At 50.0% G+C, this 21762-nt stretch overlaps 1 protein-coding gene across 1 annotated transcript in view; it reads left to right on the top strand.

Annotated features, from left to right (window-relative positions):
* Cfap77 (cilia and flagella associated protein 77) overlaps positions 1-21762 on the top strand; it is a 125279-nt gene that overhangs the window by 51832 nt on the left and 51685 nt on the right. The window contains exons 2-3 of the mRNA XM_038337364.1: positions 16717-16816; positions 17720-17945. Coding sequence (XP_038193292.1) covers positions 16717-16816; positions 17720-17945 — 326 coding nt within the window. The remainder of the gene's footprint in view (positions 1-16716; positions 16817-17719; positions 17946-21762) is intronic.

Raw genomic sequence — 21762 nt, 5'->3', positions numbered from 1 at the left:
CATGCCTGCAATCCCAGCACTTGACAGATGGAGGCAAGATGCTCAAAAATTCAGTGCCATCCTCGGCTGACCCGAAGTGAGTTCAAGGCTAGCCTGGATGACAAAAGGATGAGGGGAAGAGGAGGAGGAAGAGAGGAAGAGAAGGAGAAGAGGAAGAGGAGGATGAGCAAGAGGAGGGACTGTGGGCTTGGCAGGCTAGAGAGGGAACTTTGATCTGGTATTATGAGGGGGAAGCTGTAGACACCCACTGTCACAGTCATTCAGCTTGTCCTCGCCCAAACAGTCACACTTTCTCTTGAGAACAAAGAAAGCATTTGGATGGAGATGGGGTCAGGGCGAGGGGCCAGCAGCCGGCATTGTCCTGTCTCCACCTCCACTGGAGGTGCTGCCCAACACCATGCACTTGCTTAACCTAGCAGGCCTCACTCTGACCTAGCCCAGGTGCTGGACAGTGACCTATAACCTCTCACCCTACCTAATTTAAAGGTCTCTATTCATACTGGTTGGTCCAGACTGGCAGTGTAATTTGTAGTAGGAGCTTTGGACCACATAATTTCAAGGAACCTTTGGAAGGACCAGAACCAAAGGTCAGTCTCATAAGGGGCCAGCCACATCTGTGTGCCAGTTTTTAGTAAAAAAAAAAAAAAAAAAAAAATTATTCTGGATTCTGAGGCTGGAGAGGTGGCTCAGTGGGTCAGAGCTCTTTCTGCTTTTCCAGAGGAGCTGAATTCAATTCCCAGCACCCAGGTCAGGCAGCTCACAACTCCCTATAACTCCAGCTCCAGGGCATCTTGCGTCTTCTGGCTTCCATAGGTCTGCACGCAGGTGGTATGCACACGTGCACACACACGACTGAAGGGCTCATGCACACACACACATGACTGAAGGGCTTGTGCCAGCATTTCATTTGGGTCTTGTGTTCTGTTATCTCAGTGAGACAAGGAGAACAGCCTGGGTCAGGTGACCAGCCAGAGATGGACATTTCCGGAAGCCCCAGGGAACCCTAGGTGACAGGGTAAGACAGTAGGAGGGGGCTTGGTCCACTCCCCCCAGGGCCCATGGCTCTGAGTGTGTGCTGACCCCTTTGGGCCAAAGAACAGGGCATATTCCTTTAATCTCCCAGACCTCTGGGTTCTGGTTCTTTGGGCAAAATGAAATTTGCTACTGAATGAGGAAGCTCCCTGATAGCCTTGTCAAGGTGTCCTGTTCGAAAAGATACAAAAGGCAGGAACAAAAGAGCACCGGGTCCCACCAAGGCAGGTTCACCTAGCATGGGCCTGGGGTACGGAGGGAAGACTTTGACTTACAGCCTAATCGGGAGGCCAAGCCAGAGCAAGCTGCTCATTTCACTGGCCCTTTAAGACCCAAAGAAGGGCTTCATTTGCATTTAGATCTCCTCACTCCCTCTTTTCATCTAAAGACAAATCCTCACAAAAGGCTGCTTAATTAGACCAAATTAGATTTCCACTCAGCTGCTTGTCATTCATTACAAAATGCTGTTCTTTTTCTATTTTGGTAATTACAGGCTGGTCTCCGCCCGTTTGTAGCCCTCACTCCAGCCGGAGAGGCTGATTAGCACCCCTGATTTGGTGCAGGGAAGAGGAAAATTATTCGGTGGCACCAACCTGTCTGTTTATAAGTTGGCTCAAGGCCGCCGCTGGAATCTCTTACCATATTGGGGCTGGTAGGGACTTCATTCTCACGTCTTTCCTGGTTAATTGTAGAGTAACGCCGAGCCTGGCCATTTTCAGGACGGAAAGCTGCTACAGGCCGACAGCATTCACACAGAACAGTCAGGGTACTCATTTGAAGTCTTTACCTCCATGCTGCAACACTAGGAAGTCACCCGTTCAGTCACCCGCAGAGCAACCCCTTGTCCTCAGTTCCCGTGGCTCCGTCACCCTGAGTGTATTTGGGGAACTTGAATCTTTTCTTGCACGGTTTGTCTTTTCTTCCCAACCATGATGGGCTGGCTGGCATCACCAGGGGACAGCTGGAGTCCCAGGCATGGGTATATGGATCTGTAGACAGCCTGGACATGGGAGGGTTGACACAGGACCCAGGCCTGGCCACTCATAGACTCTCCCACAGTGCAGCTCAGAATTCCTGGGCAAGTGAAGCAGGTCATGTGGTTCAGGGTGACAGAGACCCAAAGATGGGGCTCTAGATCATGGGGTCCAGGTGAGCTCCGGAAAGAGGGTGACAGAGTCCTGAAGATCAGGCGGAAGCTTTACCTTTTATTATTTTACAGATGGAAGTCAGGCCAGAGGACAGGTGAGGAGCTATGCAGGTGCCTTCCTGAGCCGCCCTTCCTGTCAGCTCCCCCCCCACCCCTACACACTCACACCCTTACACGTAAGCTCACACTTACACACTCTCACACACTCACATTCTTACCCACCCACTCCCACCCCTGCCAGACCTGTCACGGCAAGAAGATGCCATGGAAATCTTTACTGTCCCTCAGGAGACAGAGGCAGGAGGATATAGAGAACTGGAGGCCAGCCTGTGTTCTATGAGAACCCGTGAGGAGGAGGGCGAAGCACGCTTAACTCCCTAGTGACCTGAAGAATACATCTTATTTTAGAAGATGTGGACCTGGGAGGTGGTGGGCTCTGTCCACTGGCTTCCAGGATTGTAGCCAGCACCCTGAGCATGTCCCTCAGCCACACCAGTACTCCAGGAAGGCCGGTGAATACCTACTATGTGCCAGGTTCTGGGACCCTGGGGTGGGAAAAATGGGCCTGCCCTGTACTCTTGCCGCTGAGCCTGAGCTGCAGAAGCCACTGCTGAAGAGACTGATGAGCGGGGTTCCTGGGGCAAGGACTTCATGGGCTGGGATATTCAAGCAGGGTGCAGACTCCAGGGGCACCCTGGTGGTGTTATCTAAAGTTTTTATTTATTTTTAATTTAATTTTTATGTGTATGAGCGCTTGCCGCATGGATATGTGTGCACCACAGGCATGCTGTGTCCAGGGAGGTCAGAGGAGGGTGTCAGACCCTCAAGAGCAGGAGTTATGGATGGTGGTGAACAACGGGGTGGGTGCTGGGAACTGAACCTGCCAGAGCAAGTCCTTTTACAGGTTGAGCCTCTCTCCCTGGGTGGTGGTATTTGAGTGAGGCATTTGGGAGCCCCAGGGGCGAATGAGGACGAGGAACTTTACTTGGAGAGTGGTTCAAGCTTTCCAAAAAGCTCAAAGGAGAGGCATGGTTGGAGGGGAGCATGAGGGTGTAAACAGCCCTACAGCTAGGAGTGGGGCGTGGCTCCCGCGGCTCCCGGGCTCCCTGCTGCGCCGCCTGCGCCGCTGTCTCGGTCCCTTGTGGTTTGCTCCTCACTGAGACGCGATAGCTGAAAAGCCTCCGGGCACCAAACTCAAAGTTTTACACATTCTATTATTTTAAAAGCTGCTCAAGCCAGCAGAATCTCAGCCATTCTGAACCCGAATGTGAATCGACTGTAAGAAACTGGCGTGGTAGGGGCAGCCCTATATAGGGTAAGGCCTCGGGTTTGTCTCTAGTTTTTTGTTTTGTTTTGTTTTGTTTTTTTGATTATTTTGTTTTCTGAGACAGGGTCTCAAAAGCACAGGCTAGCCTCAAGGTCATTGTGTAACTGAGGATGACCTTGAACTTTTGCTTCTCCTGCCTCCACTTCCTAAGTGCTGGGAACACTGGTTTCTGAAAAGCTGGGGATCAAACCCAGGGTCTCCTGCATGCTAGGCAAGCTCTCTACCAAACGAGCTACAACCTTAGCCCAGTTCTTATGATTGTAAGGCCCTAGCTACCAACACCCATGGGAACTCTGAGGCTCAGAGACACCCTGAGTACATACACAGCCAATCTGAGCCCCTCTCCCTGTGGGTACTTGCTTTCCCTTATTACTGGACAGAAGTCCCTTTAACGGTGGACCTTGTAAGCTAGGAGGGCCTCCCCTTTCCACACAATGAGTCTTGTTGTGTGAGCCTATCTTCTCCCTGTATTATCCCTCAAAACCTGGAACTCATTCCCACACCCCTCCTCCTCCAAGTAACCAGGAGGTATCTTAGAAGCTACCCCCATTCCCATCCCAGGAGACCACACACGGTGATCCGTGTGACCCCTGTGGTGGCTGTCTTTGCCTCCCTTACACTCCTTGGGGCCCGTGCATCATCCCTAGAAGAACCCATCATAAAACAATCCCATAGGCTGCAAAGAAGAGGGCACAGGCCTCTGGCCTCTGAGCGTCACCAGCTTGGGCTAAGACCAGCCACCACAGGTTCCCCCACCGCCTGGTCCCTGCTCCCACTGTCCCCGCCTTATTAGCCAGCTTTGTCTCCCCTTCCTGATCCTTATGCAAACGGGTCAGCTGCCATTCTGTGTTAAACTCCTTCTCATTCATTACAATACCACTTTTTTATTGACATGGAAATAAAACTTACAATCAATGAGCTCTTATGAAATATACATCAAAGCAGGAGGCGGCTGCACAGGCGGTTTCATCTGTTCTAGGGAAGGAACAAGGGTTTGTGGAGGGATTGGGGGGGACACCCAACATTTTCCTTCCCGATTACATGATGCGATTTTCAATGAATCTATAAAGACAACGAAAACATAAATACGGTGTCCAAACAGGGTGATCCCTGCAGCTGTCAAAACTTAAAACAGCTCACTTCCCCTTTGATTTCTGCTTTAAGCTTTGAAATGTACACAGATCATCCTCAGGTTTTTTCTTTCTTTCTATCTTTTCTCGCCCTCCCTTTCTTTTTACAGGGAGTCTCTAAAATCTGATCTCTCCCGGATCCTCCAGCTTTGACCCTCGGTGGCCAAACTGACCAAGTGCCAGGCGTAGGTATCTCAGACCCCACCCTGCTCGTGCCTCCTCAACTGAGACCTCTCCAAATCAAAGCCACCCCCCAGGTTCTTCCTTCTGTGGAACTAGTGTCCCACTGAAGGGGAAGGACACAGGAGGGCCCCACCTCCTGGCTTCTGTGTACCCACTGTGTGCCACAGACTCTCAGTGTTTTCCAGCCAGCGTCTCTTCCTTTCTTTTCTCTCATTTCTCTTTCCCCTCCACCCTTCTCTCCCCTTCCTTCCCCTTTCATCTCTTCTGTATAGTAGGGATGGAATGTGGACTCTTACCCATGGCCAACAAGTGCTCTACCACCAGGCTCTATCCCCAGCCCTTGGCTTTCTACGACAGGCTATCCCTATATAGCTCAGGCTTAACCCACCACCCTCAGGCTCCCGAGTACAGGGATTACAGGTATATGTCACCACACCCACATATCTGAAGACCTTCAAGTAGAGTCTGGGATGGAAGTGGTCATTTGCAAAGCATGACATTGAGCATTCCTGGCTGGGTTGGGATGAGGGACTCTCCCCCCACATGCTTTTTCTCTCCTCATTATCCACCTGAGTTACTCCTAAACTCCTCTGAGCCATGAGGGATGGTAGTTCTCTGAGAGGAAGTCACTCATTTCCAGTGTCTGGGGTACTATGGGGATCAGGTGGGTGGATGGGACTGTACCCATGACTCCATACTTATGGGAGCCAGCCTTCAGCATAGTGAACTCCAGGACAGCCAGGGATACACAGAGAAAAGAAAAGAAAAGAAAGAAAGAAAACACAAAGGAAAACAACAGGCTTCTACAAGATAATCATATAATATAATGATAAAGTAAAAACTAACACATTGGAATTGGACAAAAACCAAAAACGAACAGAAGAAAAAGAGTCCAAGAGAGGGCACGAGAAACAGAGACCCACTCATTGGCATACTCAGGAACCCCATAAAAACACTAAACTGGAAGCCACCACGTGGAAGTTTGAAAGAAAATGTCCCGCAAGGGGAGTGGCACTATTAGGAGGTGTGGCTTTGTTGGAGTGGATGTGGCTGTGTTGGAGGAAGTATGCCACTGTGGAGGTGGGCTTTGAAGTCTCCTATGCTCAAACCATACCCAATGTCTCAGTTTACTTCCTGTTGCCTGCAAGATGTAGGACACTTGGCTACTTCTCCAGCACCGTGTCTGCCTGCATCCACCATTTCCCACCATGATGATAATGGACTAAACCTCTGAACTGTAAGCCCCCCCAATTAACTGTTTTTCATTTATAAGAGTTTCCATGGCCATGGTGTCTCTCACAGCAATAGAAACCAAACTAAGACACATAATATATACACTAAGGACCTGTAGGGTAAAAAGAGGGAAGAAAATATATATTAATAAAAAATAAGACTATAAAGATTTTTTTTTTAAACAAAAGAGCCCTGATAGAGCAGTATGAGACAAGGAACTCTCAAAGACGCCATTGAGTTCGTTTTCTGTTGCCCATTTACTACTGGGCACACAGCCCACCTGAGAGGGGTTTGTTTCCCCCATAAGACTGCCTTGGAGGAAAGTAAATTTTCATTTGCAAGTGGTTGTCAGCTGGAGGTTGATTCTGGCTTAGGGATGGGACACGTGTCCACTTCTCCTTTCAACTCTTGGACCCCAACTGGTTCAGACCTATGCAGGCCCTGGGCATGCTGTTTCAGCCTCTGAGAGTTCATCTGTTCACGATCATAGTGTCCCCCACTCCCTCTGGCTCTTACCCTCTTTCCACCCCCCCCCCCCGCCCCCAGTGTTTCCTGTGCCCTGAAGGGAAGCATTTAATGGAGACATCTCATTTAGGGCTGAGTGTTCCAAGCTCTTTGTACTCTCTTCAGAAGGTCTGGCTGTGGGTTTCAGTATTTGTTCCCATCTGCTGCAGGATGGGATCCACTCTGATGATAGCTGAGCAAAGCTCTGATCTAGGAGTACAGAAGATTGTCATTAGGAGTCATTTTATTGCTGCTGCTGCTGCTGCTGCTGCTGCTGCTGCTGCTGCTGCTGCTGCTCCTCCTCCTCCTCCTTCTTCTAGGAGATCAGCCTGCCTCTGCCTCCTGAGTGCTGGGATTAAAGGCATGTGCCACCAGGCTTTTTCTTCAGGCCCCACCAAGCCCTCTGCTAAGAACTGGATGGGCTTGGAAACCACAACCAGTCACCAAACCCAGTCCATGGGTGAAGAAGCTGGCTGCTCGGAGGTTAACTTGGTCAAGGTCACAGGGAGGCAGGCAGCCAGAGCTGCACCTCGGGTGGCTTGGCCTCGGTTCTTTCTCAATCACTAAACTGTCGTGCCCCAGGAACTTGCCAGATGATTTCCTCTTAGATCTGGATGATGTGACAGGGGACGGGCTGGCAGCCGAGAACTCCATCCTCACTGTGCCAGGCACAGACTGCCAGGAAAATGAGTTTTCCTGCTTTGAGTTCACCCAGCTGCAGACAGCAAGAGTGTGCCTGCTGGGGACTAGAATTCACCCGACCTGCTCATAACCCACAAATGCACCAGCGTGCATGTGTGTGTGTGGGGGGGGGGGCTGCTTTATTCCTCTGTTTCTTCCGATAACAGCCTGTTGCCCAGTATTGCACTGCTGTTACTCTCTGTCTCTATAGGTGGAGTGTGTCTCCCCAGGTCTGTGCCATGGCCAGGTCATGGCCATATAGGTATGGCTGAAGGGCTGCTGGCCTCCGACATCCCTAAGAGCTGATATGAACAGGAGACCTGCTCACTACCTCCTCATTTTCACATGTGCCTCTTTCTAGAGATTCCTATTCCCCCTGGGAGAGAAGTTTCTGGAAGTTCATTCCCCAAGACAATGAAAGGCCTCATAGGAGCGAATGGTTTCTTCATAATCTCAAGTGACATCTAGCCATTTTCATTACTTAAAGAAAAAGCCCTAAAAACTGTGGTGATAGTTCCTTCCACTGTCTCCTCTTAGCATACCCCCCAAATGTTGTGCCCCCCTCATCCACCTAAACCTGCTGCTGAGTTACCGGCCCCTGGAGGCTGTGGCTCTGGGCAGATGCATCTATACACTCCCAGCCGCCACCTTCTCTGAGTGTAATCAAGCATCGAGCTAAGTAGCAAATAAATCTCTGGATCTCATAAGCTGCACAGCGAGATCATGTAAATGCAAATGAAAGACCTGATTTCAAGCTGTCGAGGGGGAGGGGAGGGAGCACCAAGGCTCTGTCACTGTGACGGCCTCATGGGGTGAGGGCCATACATCAGACGCAAGACCTGAGCTGGCGCTCACAGAGGGAGGCTGACTGCCCTAGGGAACAGCCAGGCAGCCAGGTAGGCATGCTGTGGGTGGGGGTTCAGGTAGCCCAGAGCCGTGAGAAACAGGCGAGGGCTGAAAAAGGGGTGGCTGAGCTGGCCCTAGGGGTCTGTAGCTGTAGTGTGCCTGCTGTCCCTGACCTGGGCTGGAGAGGCACTGTGGAGACCTTCATGTGGGAAGGCAATCACTGCCGAATGAGCATGACTGATGGCCCAGGAACCTCTCTGCTGAGGAGGCTTGGTGGGTGAAGATATGGTGGGAGGGTACAGGCAACTCCAGGGACATGGAGCCCACTCCGGTCACCTTGGTCCTCCCATCGTTGGGCTGCAGTGTGGTGACAAAACAAGAGTCTCACCTGAACTCAAATATAAATATATTAAAATATATTATATAGATAATAATATATGTATAAAGCAACCCTGATTTTTGTCCTTTAAAAATGTTATTTTGAGAGCCTCTCCTGTAGACCCAATTGGACTGAAAGCCCTGCCACCTCTTTCTTCCACCTCCTCAGTGCTGGAGCCCTGGGCCGTCAGGCAAGCAGTCTCCCAGCTGAGCTGTCTTTTATTTTATTTTAAAATATTTATTTAACTTTATTTTATGTGCATTTAGTATGAAGGTGTCAGATTTCCTGGAACTGGCGTTACAGGCAGATGTGAGCCACCATGTGGGTGCTGGGAATTGAACCTAGTTCCTCTGGGAGATCAGCCAGGGCTCTTAACCGCTGAGCCATCTCTCCAGCCCTCTTTTCTTTCTTTCTTTTTTTTAAAAATGATAAAAGTGACATCTCTAACCACCTACCCTCACACAGCGTTTGTGCTTCTCTGTTCCTCCCTTTACTAAAAGAAAAGAAAAGCATTAAAAATATAACAAATAACATGTCCGGATGGGAGGGATATATGTAAACTTTAGAGTCCCGCTGAGTCTTTTTTCGGTTTGTTTGATGCTATTTTACACACCTTTGATCACACGTGGATGTGTTCTTCGGGTGTGTGGCTCTTGATGTCATTATACAGCGCTCAGACAATGCACACGGCTCCAAGTCCAGGCTGCCTGGGTCCTTTGATGCACAGCGCATCTCACTTCCCATGATTGTTTATCTGAGGCTCTCATTATGGAAATCAATAAATATGCCTATGCTAATAGCGATCACAATTTGCATTTATATTGTGCTTTTCATTGGAAGATCTTAAGTTGTTTTACAGTAATGAACTGCTGTGAGCACAGACACGGGGTATGCATGTGCATATGTATGCAGAAGCGGGGTGGTATGCAGATATTTATTTAATAACTGCCGGGCAATAACTGGGCTTCCACCTCTCTCAGTTCTAATAGGATTCAGGAGAGTGAGTGGGAGGCTTTATAATTAGAGACCAAGCATCTATTTTGTTTAGATGCCGCCTAGGGAGCTAACAGGTTATACTGTGTTGTGACCAGGAAGTAGGAGGGGCCGATGGCTTGGGGGGCTCGCTCTCTTGGGAAGGAAATCTAAGTTGGGTCTGGAACTCGGGCATCTAGCTCTCTGTCACAAACCCCGCCATTTTGGAAAATGCACGCATCTCCCCATCTGTCTGGAGCAAGTTCAGTTTGGACCACCCACAAGCCAACACTGGCCAACAGCACCCGTTTTCACTTGACTGGAAATGAATACTCACTGAGGATACAGGAGGATATGAGAGGGAAGGCAGTCGTGCTTGGGCTTCAAGGCTCAGCCACTTCTCCCATCCCAGGGAACTTCAGAGCAAGGCAGTTGCCCATGGGAAACGTCAGCCGTATCTGCCTGGGGGAGGTGCCTGCGGTTCTCACAGGGCCTCCAGCCTTAGGCAGTTCCAGGGCTGCTGACCCACCCTTGCGGGGGCGGGGTGGGGGTTTCAGAGCTCCAATCCTCGCGCTCGCCTGTTGGGGAGTTGGAGGAAGCCACTGTTGTAGAAGGAACTGGGAGAATCCCAGGACCCCCGGGATGAGGAGAGAGAGGGTTTTAATTAGAGCAGAGAGGATGGGACTAAGGCAGAGAGGGATGACATGTTAATAAGGTTTAATGAAGCTGTCTGCTGATGGGGACAGCTGTCACCCAGAGCTGTATTCCAGCCAAGCCACTCAGTGACAGAGGAAACTCCGGGAAAGAGTGCTTTGAAGGCGGCTGGGGAGGGTGGGGTGGCCAGCCTGAATCTGGGCTTCTCCTCTCTGCAGTGGAACACCCGTGGGATGAGGGATTCAGGTTAGGGAGCCATGCTTAAGTGGCTTCCAGTAGTTCACCGTTCGCTGCCATTCAAAACTAAGACACGCTTCTTGCAGACCTGCAGGCCTTGGGTGAGCCATCTTAAGAATCAGAAGTAAGAACAAGGAAGGCAGCACTCGAAGACTGACAGGGCTTAGTTATTAGTTAGTTATTAGTAGGACTTTATTAGTTTTCTTCCTGACCCTCCGTCTCCCGTCTGTCCAATGGGAATGAAAGCCTCCCTTACAGGAGTGAGGGGCTGTGTGGGCCAAGATTGAGGGCTGACCCTCCAAGGGAGGTGATTTTAATCCCGTTTAAGTTTGCTACTGGAATAGATCACATATAGACCCCCCATTTTAAAAGATTTTATTTTTATTCATGTGTTGTTCATGTCTCTCTGTGTGTGTATGTTACATGTATGCACCTAGGAGGTCAGAGGAGGATGACGGATCCTCCTAGGGTTTCAGGCAGTTGTGAGCTGCCTGATGTGGATGCTGGGAACTGAACTCCGGTCCTCTGCAAGAGCAGCAAGCACTCTAAACACTGAGCCATGCCTCCAGCCCCTCGTACAGACGTCTTGAAGGTTCAGTTTGCCCATCTGTAAGATGGGAAGAGCAACCCCACATAAGGCATTCTCTGAGTTCAGGGAGAAGCATAGTATCACAAAAGGAAGTCACAGGGCACCATGCATGCCTTGCACAGAGGAGATCATACATGTTTATTCTTTTCCTTGTTTCTCTTCACAAAAGACAGCACATGAGTTCTTTGCTTGGGGAAGGTGTCCCCAACATCCAGCAACCTGCCATGCTGCCTGCCCCAGGACCTATTCACAACCCAGCCTGACTTCGGGCCCAGAGATCTCTTTTGCGAGTGGCCCTCTCTTGTCCTTTCCTAATATGAGAGGCAGACTGTTTGGGGACCCATGTGACCCATCAAAGCTGAGACTTGTGACTGAGTGGCATCAGCTCCACAGATGTCAGAATGAGATTGCCATGGAAGAGCAGGTGACCGACAGGCCTCAAGTCTCCTTGCAGCCGAGTGACAGCTGGTCTTAGACACCTGTCACCACCTGTTCGTCCAAGGCTAGGATTCAGGGTCAGGAGCTCCCCTGAGCACACACGTGCCACACTCATCTGGTGCCACACAGCCCAGGGAGGGACCCAGGGTCCCCTCTGTCAGGCTGCTTCTCTCCTCAACCCCTCCAGAGCCACAGAGCAGCTCTGCTTCCAGAAGCCCCCGTATGGCCCTGGACTCCCCTACCCTCCCTGGATGCCTGCTGGATTCTCCATAAAATGCCAGTTGAAACACGTGTCTCTCTTTCCCTGAGCATTTTATCAGGCTCAGTAAGACTTAGCCATCCTGTGTCCAGCTGGCCTAAGTGCTGTTTTCTGAAGTGGCCTTTCCGCATTTCTCCCAACCAGTCCACATATTGGACAATAGCCTTAGCCTGGGCTTCTCCCAGTATCAGGTGCTGTCTGGTAATGTCTGGGAGGGAGAGGCAGCAGCATCTCTGTGAGTTGGAGACCAGCCTGGTCTACAGAGTGAGTTCCAGGATAGCCAGGGCTACACAGAGAAACTCTGTCTCAAAACAAACAAACAAACAAACGCTGGGCAGTAGTGGCACACGCCTTTAATTCCAGCACTTGGGAGGCAGAGACAGGTGGATCTGTGTGAGTTCGAGACCAGCCTGGTCTACAAAAGCTAGCTCCAGGACAGCCAGGGCTGTTACACAGAGAAACCCTGTCTCATAAACAAAACAAAACAAAACAAAACAAAAAAAGAAAAGAAAATCCACATACACAACACACACAGAGATACACACTGACACAGGTATGAAAGAAAGAAAGAAAGGAAGGAAGGAAGGAAGGAAGGAAGGAAGGAAGGAAGGAAGGAAGGAAGGGAGAGAGAGAGAAAGAAAGAAAGAAGGAAAGAAAGAAAGAAAGAAAGAAAGAAAGAAAGAAAGAAAAGAAAAAACCTACTGCCTTCCTGTGATAGCTGCCCAGGTGGGGGTAGGGTTTCTGGTGCTGTTCTGAATGGAAGTGTTAGCATCATTTACAGATGTTTCGGGGTGTGAACTCTCACACATTTTCCCAGTGTTGTTTGCTGTTTTTCCTGTTGCTGTAATCAAATGCCCTAAAAAACAAAAACAAAAGACAACTTAGAAGAGGAAGGTTTATCCTGGCTCCTGGCTTGAAGGCACAGTCCGTCATGGTAGGGAAGGCATGGTGACAGGAGCGTGAGGTGACTGGTCACATGGCATCCGTAGTCAGAAGTCCAACGAGCTTTCTCCTTTTTATTCAGTTTGGGACTGCAGCCTAGAGGATGGTGCCACTCATGGCTAGAAGCATGCTTCCTAGGGAACCATAAATCCAGTCAGGTTGACAGTGAGGATGAGCCACTGTGGGCATCCACGACATAACAGTCAGATTATAGGCTAGACAGATGCTTGACTCTAATAGCTAATACCACCTTTCCCATGGCTGTGCCAGTTCACAGTCCCACAGATCATGAGTGTTCCGATTGCTTCAGATCTTGACAGTGCCATTGAACTTGTATTTTGTGCATTGCTGAGGTTGAATATCTTGATGTGTGGGCTTTGGCTACTCAGACATCTTCTTTTTTTAATATTTATTTATTTATTATATATACAATATTCTGTCTGCGTGTATGCCTGCGGGTCAGAAGAGGGCACCAGACCCCATTACAGATGGTTGTGAGCCACCATGTGGTTGCTGGGAATTGAACTCAGGACCTTTGGAAGAGCAGGCAATGCTCTTAACCGCTGAGCCATCCCTCCAGCTCCTCGGACATCTTCTTAATGAAGTGTCTATTCAAGTCTTTTGTTCATTTTTCTATAGACATGTTTTCCTTTGTATTGATTTGTGGCTGCTCTTTATATAGGATGGATACAAGTTTTGTCAGACCATGCGTCACAAATGACTTGTCTCATTTTGTAGCCTTGGAGGTTTTAAGGTGACATGTCTGAGCTTTCCTCATTGCACAGCTGATGTTCCTGTCATTGGATTTGTCCTTTCTCTAAGTCAGTTTGTTTCTTAAGAGCAAGGCTGTGTGGCTGCTTTCATCTCAGAACTCACAGCACAGGGTTTGGTGCCAAAAAAGAACAAGCTAAAGACCTGTGGAATATACACTAGCAAGCTCTGCCCCAAAGGTGATTTCTGGTGGCCGGTGTCTCCCCTCTTTTCTGAACCCTAGGCAACAGGTCTGCAGCACATGGAGACTGAGGCACCTGCCCTTTGCTGAGGATGGCACTCAGCTCCTGAGTCTCTCCATCGTTCCTCTTCCAGCTGGAAGCTGGCCCACCTGCACCTGCCCTGAGGAAGGCAGGGCCTTGCAGAGCAGCCATGTTTTTAATTAACTTCCCAGCAGTCATTGGTGACACCAGTTTTCATAAACAAACGAGGGGCCAGAGCTTCATCTGTAGCCCAGAGTGAGCTATGTGGACGGAATTTAAAACCAAACCACACAGCAGAGTACCTACCTAGAACCCAGTGCCCCTGGCCCTTGAGGGAGATTGGGGTCTGAGATTTGACATGTGAAGGAAGAGGGAGAGGAATGGCCAGCAGCTTAGGGGAAGAACAGAGATCCCCAGGGAGGCTGCTTGTCCTCCCAGACTCACTTGTGACAATCCTAACCTCCAGGGGGGCTGGCAGACAGAGCCTTGAGGTCTTGAGAGAAGGGCCCCACACAGTGGGATTTGTGCCCTTCTAGGGAGCAGAGGAGAGTTTCAGGTCTGTATTCTCCAACCCTTGAGGCTTCAAGTGAAGGACAGCCATGTGTTAACCAGGGAGGCAGGCCCTCCCCAGCCCTACTGGGCTGCTGCCTCAATCTAGGCTTCCCTGGGACAGCTGGAAAGAGCCGATGATATTTACGCCACCCAGTGTGTGTTGCTGCAGAGTGGGAGGTAAAGGCAGGAGGACCAGAAATCAGGAGCATCCTTGGCTTGGTGAGCTTGAGGCCAACCCCTGGGAAAGGGCTGTTTGACTCCCCAAAGGGGTCGAGACCCACAGGTTGAGAACTGCTGCTCTAGACAGTTGTGGGCAATGAATGAGAGCAGGCATGGGAGGAATGGCAGGAGAGTGTCCATGTGTGAAGAGGAAGGTGTGGGAGATGCTGCCACAGGGCAGGGCCTCCAGTCTCAGAGGACTTCCGTTCTAGACAGGCATGGAGATGAAGAAGAAGCCAGTCCTAGATGTAGGAAATAGCAGAGAATGGTCCATTGTCAAGCCCACCTAGAGAAAGACAGAAACACTGAGTCTCTGCAGGCGCCCACTAGTTCAGCTATCCCCACGCACCAGAAGATTAGAGTCAGAATTAGTATTGTATTTCAAGATAGGGTTTCTCTCTGTGACAGTTCTTGCTGTCCTTGAACTTGATCTGTAGGCCAGGCTGGCCCCGAACTCACAGAGATCCGCCTGCCTCTGCCTCCTGAGTGCTGGGATTAAAGGTGTGCACCACCACCGCCCGCAAGTCAAATATTATTAGCAGCCAAGTTTACTTAAAAATCTACAGATGTGACAAAGTTCACATGTCTGAAAAGCTTTAAAATAATCAGGGTGTTAAAATTTGAGCTAATCCAGGCATGGTCCCGGTTGAGAAAAGATAAATATGGGACAAGAGGGTTCCGCAGGTGGAAGTGCTTGCTGCTGTCCTTACGATCCGAGTTCAGTTCTCGGAACTCCCGTGACAGGAGAGAAGTGAGTCCCACAGGCTGTCTTCTGTGCCACCTAGTTTTATGTCACTTGACACAAGCTGGAGTCATCCAAGAGGAGGGAACCTCAGCTGAGAAAATGCCTCCGTTAGACAAGGCTGTTAGACAACCCTGTGGTGCATTTTCTTAATTAGTGATTGATGGGGAAAGGCCCAGCTCATTGTGGGTGGAGTCACCCTGGGGCTGCTGGTTCTGTAAGAAAGCAGGCTGAGCAAGTTGTGGGGACCAAGCCAGTAAGCAACACTCATCCATGGCCTCTGCGTCAGCTCCTGCTTCCAGGTTCCTGCCCTATCTGAGTTGTGTCCTGACTTCCTTCAGTGGTGGCCTACGATGTGAAAATGTAAGCCCTTTCCTCCCCAACTCATTTTTTATTATGAAAACAACAGTGTTTCATAATAGAAATAGCATCCCTTCAGGAAAATGTGGTAATTTACACAATGGAGTGCTACACAGCAGAAAAAAATAACATCTTGAATTTTGCAGGCAAATGGATGGACCTAGAAAACATCATTCTGAGTGAGGTAACCCGGACCCAGAAAGACAATTATCACATGTACTCACTCATGAGTGGTTTTTAAACATAAAGCAAAGAAAACCAGCCTATAAATTACAATCCCAGAGAACCTAGACAACAATGAGGACACTAACAGAGACTTACATAGATCTAATCTACATGGGAAGGAGAAAAAGACAAGATCTCCTGAGTAAATTGGGAGCATGAGGACCTTGGGAGAGGTTGAAGGGGGGAGGGAGAGGCAGGGAGGGGAGCAGAAAAAACATAGAGCTCAATAAATATCAATAAAAAAAAGAAATGGCATCCCTAACTAAGACACTCCTGTCTGCCATGGTCACTCCCATAAATAAATGTTTTTAAAAAAGAGAGAACGAAATAGAGGAAGGTAAGGAGCAGATCTGTAGTGCCCTGTCCCACCTCAAACTCAGCCAATGAGGAGGAGGGAGAGGAGCAGCCCTCGGGGGTTCTGTGATGGTTCTCTGTGCTCAAGGGATGCTCACCACTGTCTCGGTGGCTCCAAATCTTGCAAGATCATAGAAGAAACTGTCTAGCCTTCCCTGTCGTGAGTTCATTGCTCACTTGTATGTGAGGGTCCTCATTCCTCATAAAGGCTAAATCTGCTTGTCCTGGACAGATTCTCCATCCCTTAGGAGTTGTAGGTGATTTGTCTATAAAGTGGGGGGGGGGGGTCCTGTGGCTGATAACGATGACTCGGGAGTCAAGGAAGAGCTTTGTGTGGACCCAGAAGGAATGTCATTAGAAGGAATGTCACCAATCGGGTGACACTGAGTTCCCACGGCCCCCACCCGCCAGGTGAGAACTCAAAGAGGTGTTGGCTGTCCACCTGTGCACGGTTGGAGCTGTCCCCAGCAGGTACGCAGTGTTAGGTTCAGAAACTGACCCTCTGTCCAGACACCTCCTTCAGTTTTCTTGAACTTTTTTTCCAGTTCCGGGGTAGTGGGTCTGGACTGCCAGCTGCAGCTGGCTGCTCTGCTTGTCATGGCTTCAGGACCTCACGTGCAGCTTGCTTGCCCTCAGAGGAAGAGACCTATCGCCCCTCCGCTGCTGGCGGGGAGACAGCATTCACTCCTGCTAAGTCTAAGACTCTGCCCCTTACCTCAGTCCTCTTTTCCCAACAGGCAGAGCTTGGCAAGCCCCGGGAGAGAAGCTGCAGCTTGCCTGGTATCAACTTCAATTACGGACTCTACATCCGGGGGCTAGATGGAGGGGTCCCTGAAGGTGAGTGGGTGTTGTTGGGAGCACAGAGATTCGAGGGGTGGACGAAGGACTCGCACCTCCCTCCCACTCTCAGCCAAGTCGGGTAAAGCTGCTTGGTCGGGTCCCATGGTATGATCGTGGCCAAAGAGGAGAGTCATGAGGGGCCAGGAGTGAGTGGTAGGAGACCATCAAAGACACCCCTGGAGTGACTGTCTTCATCCTTCACCATGAAGCAAGCACTGAGCAGTCTTAGGGCCGACCCCTGAGGCCCCAGTGGAAGTCAGAGCCAGCAGGTTGGGTTTGCTGTGATCAAACAAAGCTGGGTGGTAGTGGCACCCGCCTTAATCCCAGCACTCAAGAATCAGAGGCAGGCAGATCTCTGTGAGTTCAAGGCCAACCTGGTCTACAGAGTGAGTTCCAGGACAGTCAAAACTACACAGAGAAACCATGTCTTGGGAAAAACAAACAAAAAACAAATTCTGACAACAAACAGTTTAGTGGGGAGGGGGCTTATTTGGCTCACAGTCCCAGATTGCTGCAGGGGATTGATCACTGCAGGGGAGTCAGTGGCAGAAGCATAAAGCAGGTGGACATCTTCCATCCTCAGTCAAGAGCAGAGAGAATAAATGTACATCTGCTCACAGGCTTGCCTGTGCTCAGCTTGACTTCGCCACTCTTACCTAGGGAATGGTGCCACCCACAGTGGACTGAGTCTTCCCACGTCAGTCAACTTAGCTAAGACAACGCCCTACAGGCTAACCAACCCACATAGACAACCTCTCCTAGAAACTAAGTTGACAAAGCTGGCCATCGCATGCCCACTTTGGGGTCCCTGGGAGACCTGTCCCTGTGACGGAGGCGATGGGAGCCCCATACCCTCTCCTCCTACTGATACCCACCCTTCTGCTGTCTCCTTGCCTGCAGCCATTGGGCACTGGAACGTGTTTAAGCAGCAACCCACTTGCCCCCACGAGCTGACTCGGAACTATATTGCCATGAACCGTGGGGCTGTCAAAGCTGGCCTGGTGACTGCCCGGGAAAATATGCTCTACCGTGAACTCAATGACATCCGTATCAGCGACCAGGAAGAGCGGCGGCAGAAGGAGCCACCCTCTGCCCCTCCCAACGTGACCTTTGGGATCCGTTCACGGTAAGGTCAGGGAGCCCAGCTCCAACCTTCCCTGTGGCTAATGAGGGTGACAAGGCCACCAGGGGGCTGGGGGCCAGAAGCAGAACACTGGGGTGGTAGAAGGCAAGCTGTAGTGGGAAGCAGGAACAGTCGCACCCAGGCTGGAGATTTCCTCATCCAAGGTCGTTGGTCAGGTGGTAGCACAGGCCTGCAATCACAATACTTTGTAGGTGGGGGGGCAGGATAGGAATTCACAGTCATTTTTGTCTACGTTGCTAACAAGTTTGAGGCCAGACTGGGCTACATAAGACCCTGACTTTCAAGAAAAATCTACCAACGGGCTGGAAAGAGCTCAGGTTGTTAAGTGCTTGCCGCAGAAGCATGAGGACTTGAGTCCGGACAGTGACCAGCCAGGAACCTTGCCTCAGTTTCCATACCTGTACAATGGGATCATAGCAGTGCCTGCCGTATCCTTGCCAAGAGGTTTCAAGGCTTTAGCTTCATTGAAGACTTTATTATAGGAGCCGGATACAGCGAGTCCTCTGGGCACGTGAGCTGCATCGGTAGTTTAGAGCCAGCAATTCAAAATGTAACCCAAGATCTCTGTGAGTTCGAGACCAGCCTGGTCTACAAGAGCTAGTTCCAGGACAGGCTCCAAAGCTACAGAGAAACCGTGTCTCGAAACCACCCCCCCAAAAAAACAAAAAAAATCAAAAAAAATCAAAATGTAACCCAAGAGTGAGGAGATTAGGGGCTGGAAAGATGGCTTAGCAGTGGTTCGGTTCCCAGTACCTACATGGGGTTTACAACCATGTGTAATTCCAGTTCCAGAGGACCTGACACCCTTTCTGGTCTCTGTCACATGGTGTACATACATGCATTGTACACACATGGTGTACATACATGCATGCAGGCAAACACACATAAAATTAAAATAAGCCTTTGTGGTTTGACTATTCTGTGGTAAACTGTATTATCAATGTTTGGCTTATGAGATGAAAAATCTCCTATCACAAACCATCAGACCAATGTACAAAATCTAGCCTGTACCCAGAAACAGGCGTTACCCTGAGAAGTGAGTTCTCTGGTCCTGTGATCACACAGACCACATGGGTCACTGCCGTTGTCTGTGCCCTTGTCTCTACAGCAAAGGTCATTCACTTGAGACCAAGAGAACCCAAACTTCCCACAGCCCCAGCCCTGCTGGCCGCTCACCGATTCTAGGACTGGCCCCTCCCTGGTTCTATGGGCTCACGTCGGCCTCCATCAGTGTCCACATTTTATTGCCTACGTCAGCCCATGCGCATGTGGGCACTCATCTCACCCTGAGTCCAGGGAGGGATCCCGATTCCTCTGCCCCCAGCGACTGACTATGCCACTCTAGTCCTGTTGTGTTTGTTAGTTGCGGATGGTTGGTGAGAATCCCATTTTTCCTCTCACATGTTTATGGTGGTAAAATCACGCCATACCAGACCTATCATGGGCACATTCCTGTCCCTGTTGGCCACCGTCCCACCAGTTATTCATCTTCCCAAATTGAAACCATCCCCGAAAGCCCACCAGCTCCTCTGCTAGGCCTCAGACGCCATCCAATGACATTCTTAGTCTTTGGGTTGTTGGAAGAGGGGTTCTGTGTGTGCCTTACAAAAGGATGTTAGTCTGGACTCTGGTGGGAAATGAAGGGCTAAAAGGGGCTGCAGATAGCCCAAGATAGTCCGGCTCCGGGCCTGCAACATTGCAGCTCTGCAGTCTCTAAGGTCAGTCAGACAGCCTTACGGAATGTTGGGTTCTGGTGCAGCTTTTCTGGGAATTCCAGTTCATATTATCTTGCCAGGAAATGCGTTTGTGTTCTTCAGAGTCCGGTCCAGCAGCCCCTTTTAACTGGAGCACCCGCCTCCCACTAGAGGTGCATTTCTGTGCACACCGCCCTGAAGACCTGGGCTGGGTGGTGGTGAGACCCGTGGGAAAGTTGGACTGGTCACCTGGTTCCTGGAGCAGAGCAGCCCAGCCTCACAAAGGTGCCCTCCTCGCCTGGTCCCTTCCGACTGTAGAGTCATCACGCTAGCCCGTCCTGGAGTCCTCAAGACAGTCTGGTATCAGGGGAGGAGTCTAAGTCAAGAGTCAGCCTCTGGTACCAGTTCTGTCTCCGTTCCCAAGTCCCCAAAGGAGGGAGCACTGGACGGGGAGTCTGCCAGTGTGGTTCAGCTCAGCCCAGTGAACCACCTGCTGTGTGACCCTGGGATCTCTCTTTACCTCTCTGAACTTCTTCCTACTTTCTCTTGTTTCATATAAGGGCTTCTAGTATGTGATGGCTGTCCTGAGTTTTGACAATCTTTTTCACTTGGGAATTGTTTCTTCCTCCTGTGTAATGGGGAACCATACCACTAACCTCATTTTCTCTCTCCTGTTTTCTATAAACCTTCATTAGACATTCATTGGAGACTAGTAGGGGTTTTATCTACCCACAGGAAGCCAGGAGGGGTTAACTGACCCCTCCCCAAATTCATGCAAATAATACCTTGGCTCAGATTCTTAAGTAGACTTCTATTTTGAAACATTTAAAATTAGAACATACATTAGCAATCATTCGACTGGGAGCTTTTATTGAAAACAGAAGTAGAGAGTTCAGAGAGGTGAGGAGAGCACCCCAAGGTCACACAGCATTGCTGCTGATGGAGCCAGGCCTATAGTTGAGTAGCAGACTCCTTATCTGAGGCTCCTGCCTAGGGTACCCCCTCTTTCTAATGTAGATATGGCACAGACACCCAGAACCTCTGGTCCCTGGGGGCTTCAGCTGCCATCCTTCAAGTCAGCTGGGCTCAAGAACGTCATACATTATCATCAGCTCCCAATATAAAAATCTTAAATCGCTATAAAATGGAGTGGCCACAATTCCAGGGCAAGGACGTGATGAAGTGCCGGCTGCATCTCCGGCGATGGTAAATGAGCTTTGCATATGCAAATTGAATGGATTTTAAAATGGTATTTAATGACAATTTCGCAGTCGACATTAACATTAATTGCACAGAAATGAAAATGTGGCATTAGGTTGCTGTTAGCCGTGAGTACCAGGCCATAAAGCTCCATCTTTATCAGGGAGGCCTTTCCCATGTGACAGGGCCACTCCACAAACTGCAGACAGAGAGCTTTTATGGATCAGAAATATCTCCCAGCCAGCCTGATCAGCATCAATTTCGCTTTATTTCTTTGTAAATGGAGGTTAAATGGCCTTGGGAAGGGCTTGGAGCTGCATAGGCTGTGTGCTGAGCCCCTCACCCTTCTGACTTAAATGCCTGGAACAGTTAAAAACCCATCGCCCCACCCCGTAATGGGGCTATTACTTTAAAGTTATGGGTTCAAGGCCCACTCCCTGGTGATCACCTTTAACAAGCCTCCGCTGTATTTATTTCTTTACTTTAAAAGCATGTTGAAAACCAAATTGGATTACACTCGACGGCGCAAGAATTGCTGGAGTGATTTGGTCCGATAAATAAATAATGAAGTAAAGGAGCAGCACCTACCTTCTCCTGAGATGGAAATGGAGTCTCAGACAGACCCGATCCACACAAGCCAAGCGGGAAACAGGGTGCTAAGCCTTGGCAACCACCAGAAATCCTGGGGAGTGCAAAGGCTGAATGCCAGCCACACCCTTCATGTTTCCCACAGGTGTACCCCTTTTTGCCAGACACCCCTCAGTTTCTTTCTTGGTGGTGAGATTCCTATCTCTAAGTAGGAGAAGTGCCTTGCAATTACCAGTTTGGGAGTCCCCGCCCCCCAAAGCAGAGCTCTGAGCAGGCATCTGGAAGACAGGGCCTTACGACCCCTGGGGCAAGGGACA

Source organism: Arvicola amphibius, chromosome 7, assembly GCF_903992535.2.
Source record: "Arvicola amphibius chromosome 7, mArvAmp1.2, whole genome shotgun sequence".
NCBI lineage: Eukaryota > Metazoa > Chordata > Mammalia > Rodentia > Cricetidae > Arvicola > Arvicola amphibius.
The sequence above is the reverse complement of the archived record's forward strand: the minus strand, read 5'-3'. Positions and strand labels throughout refer to the sequence as shown.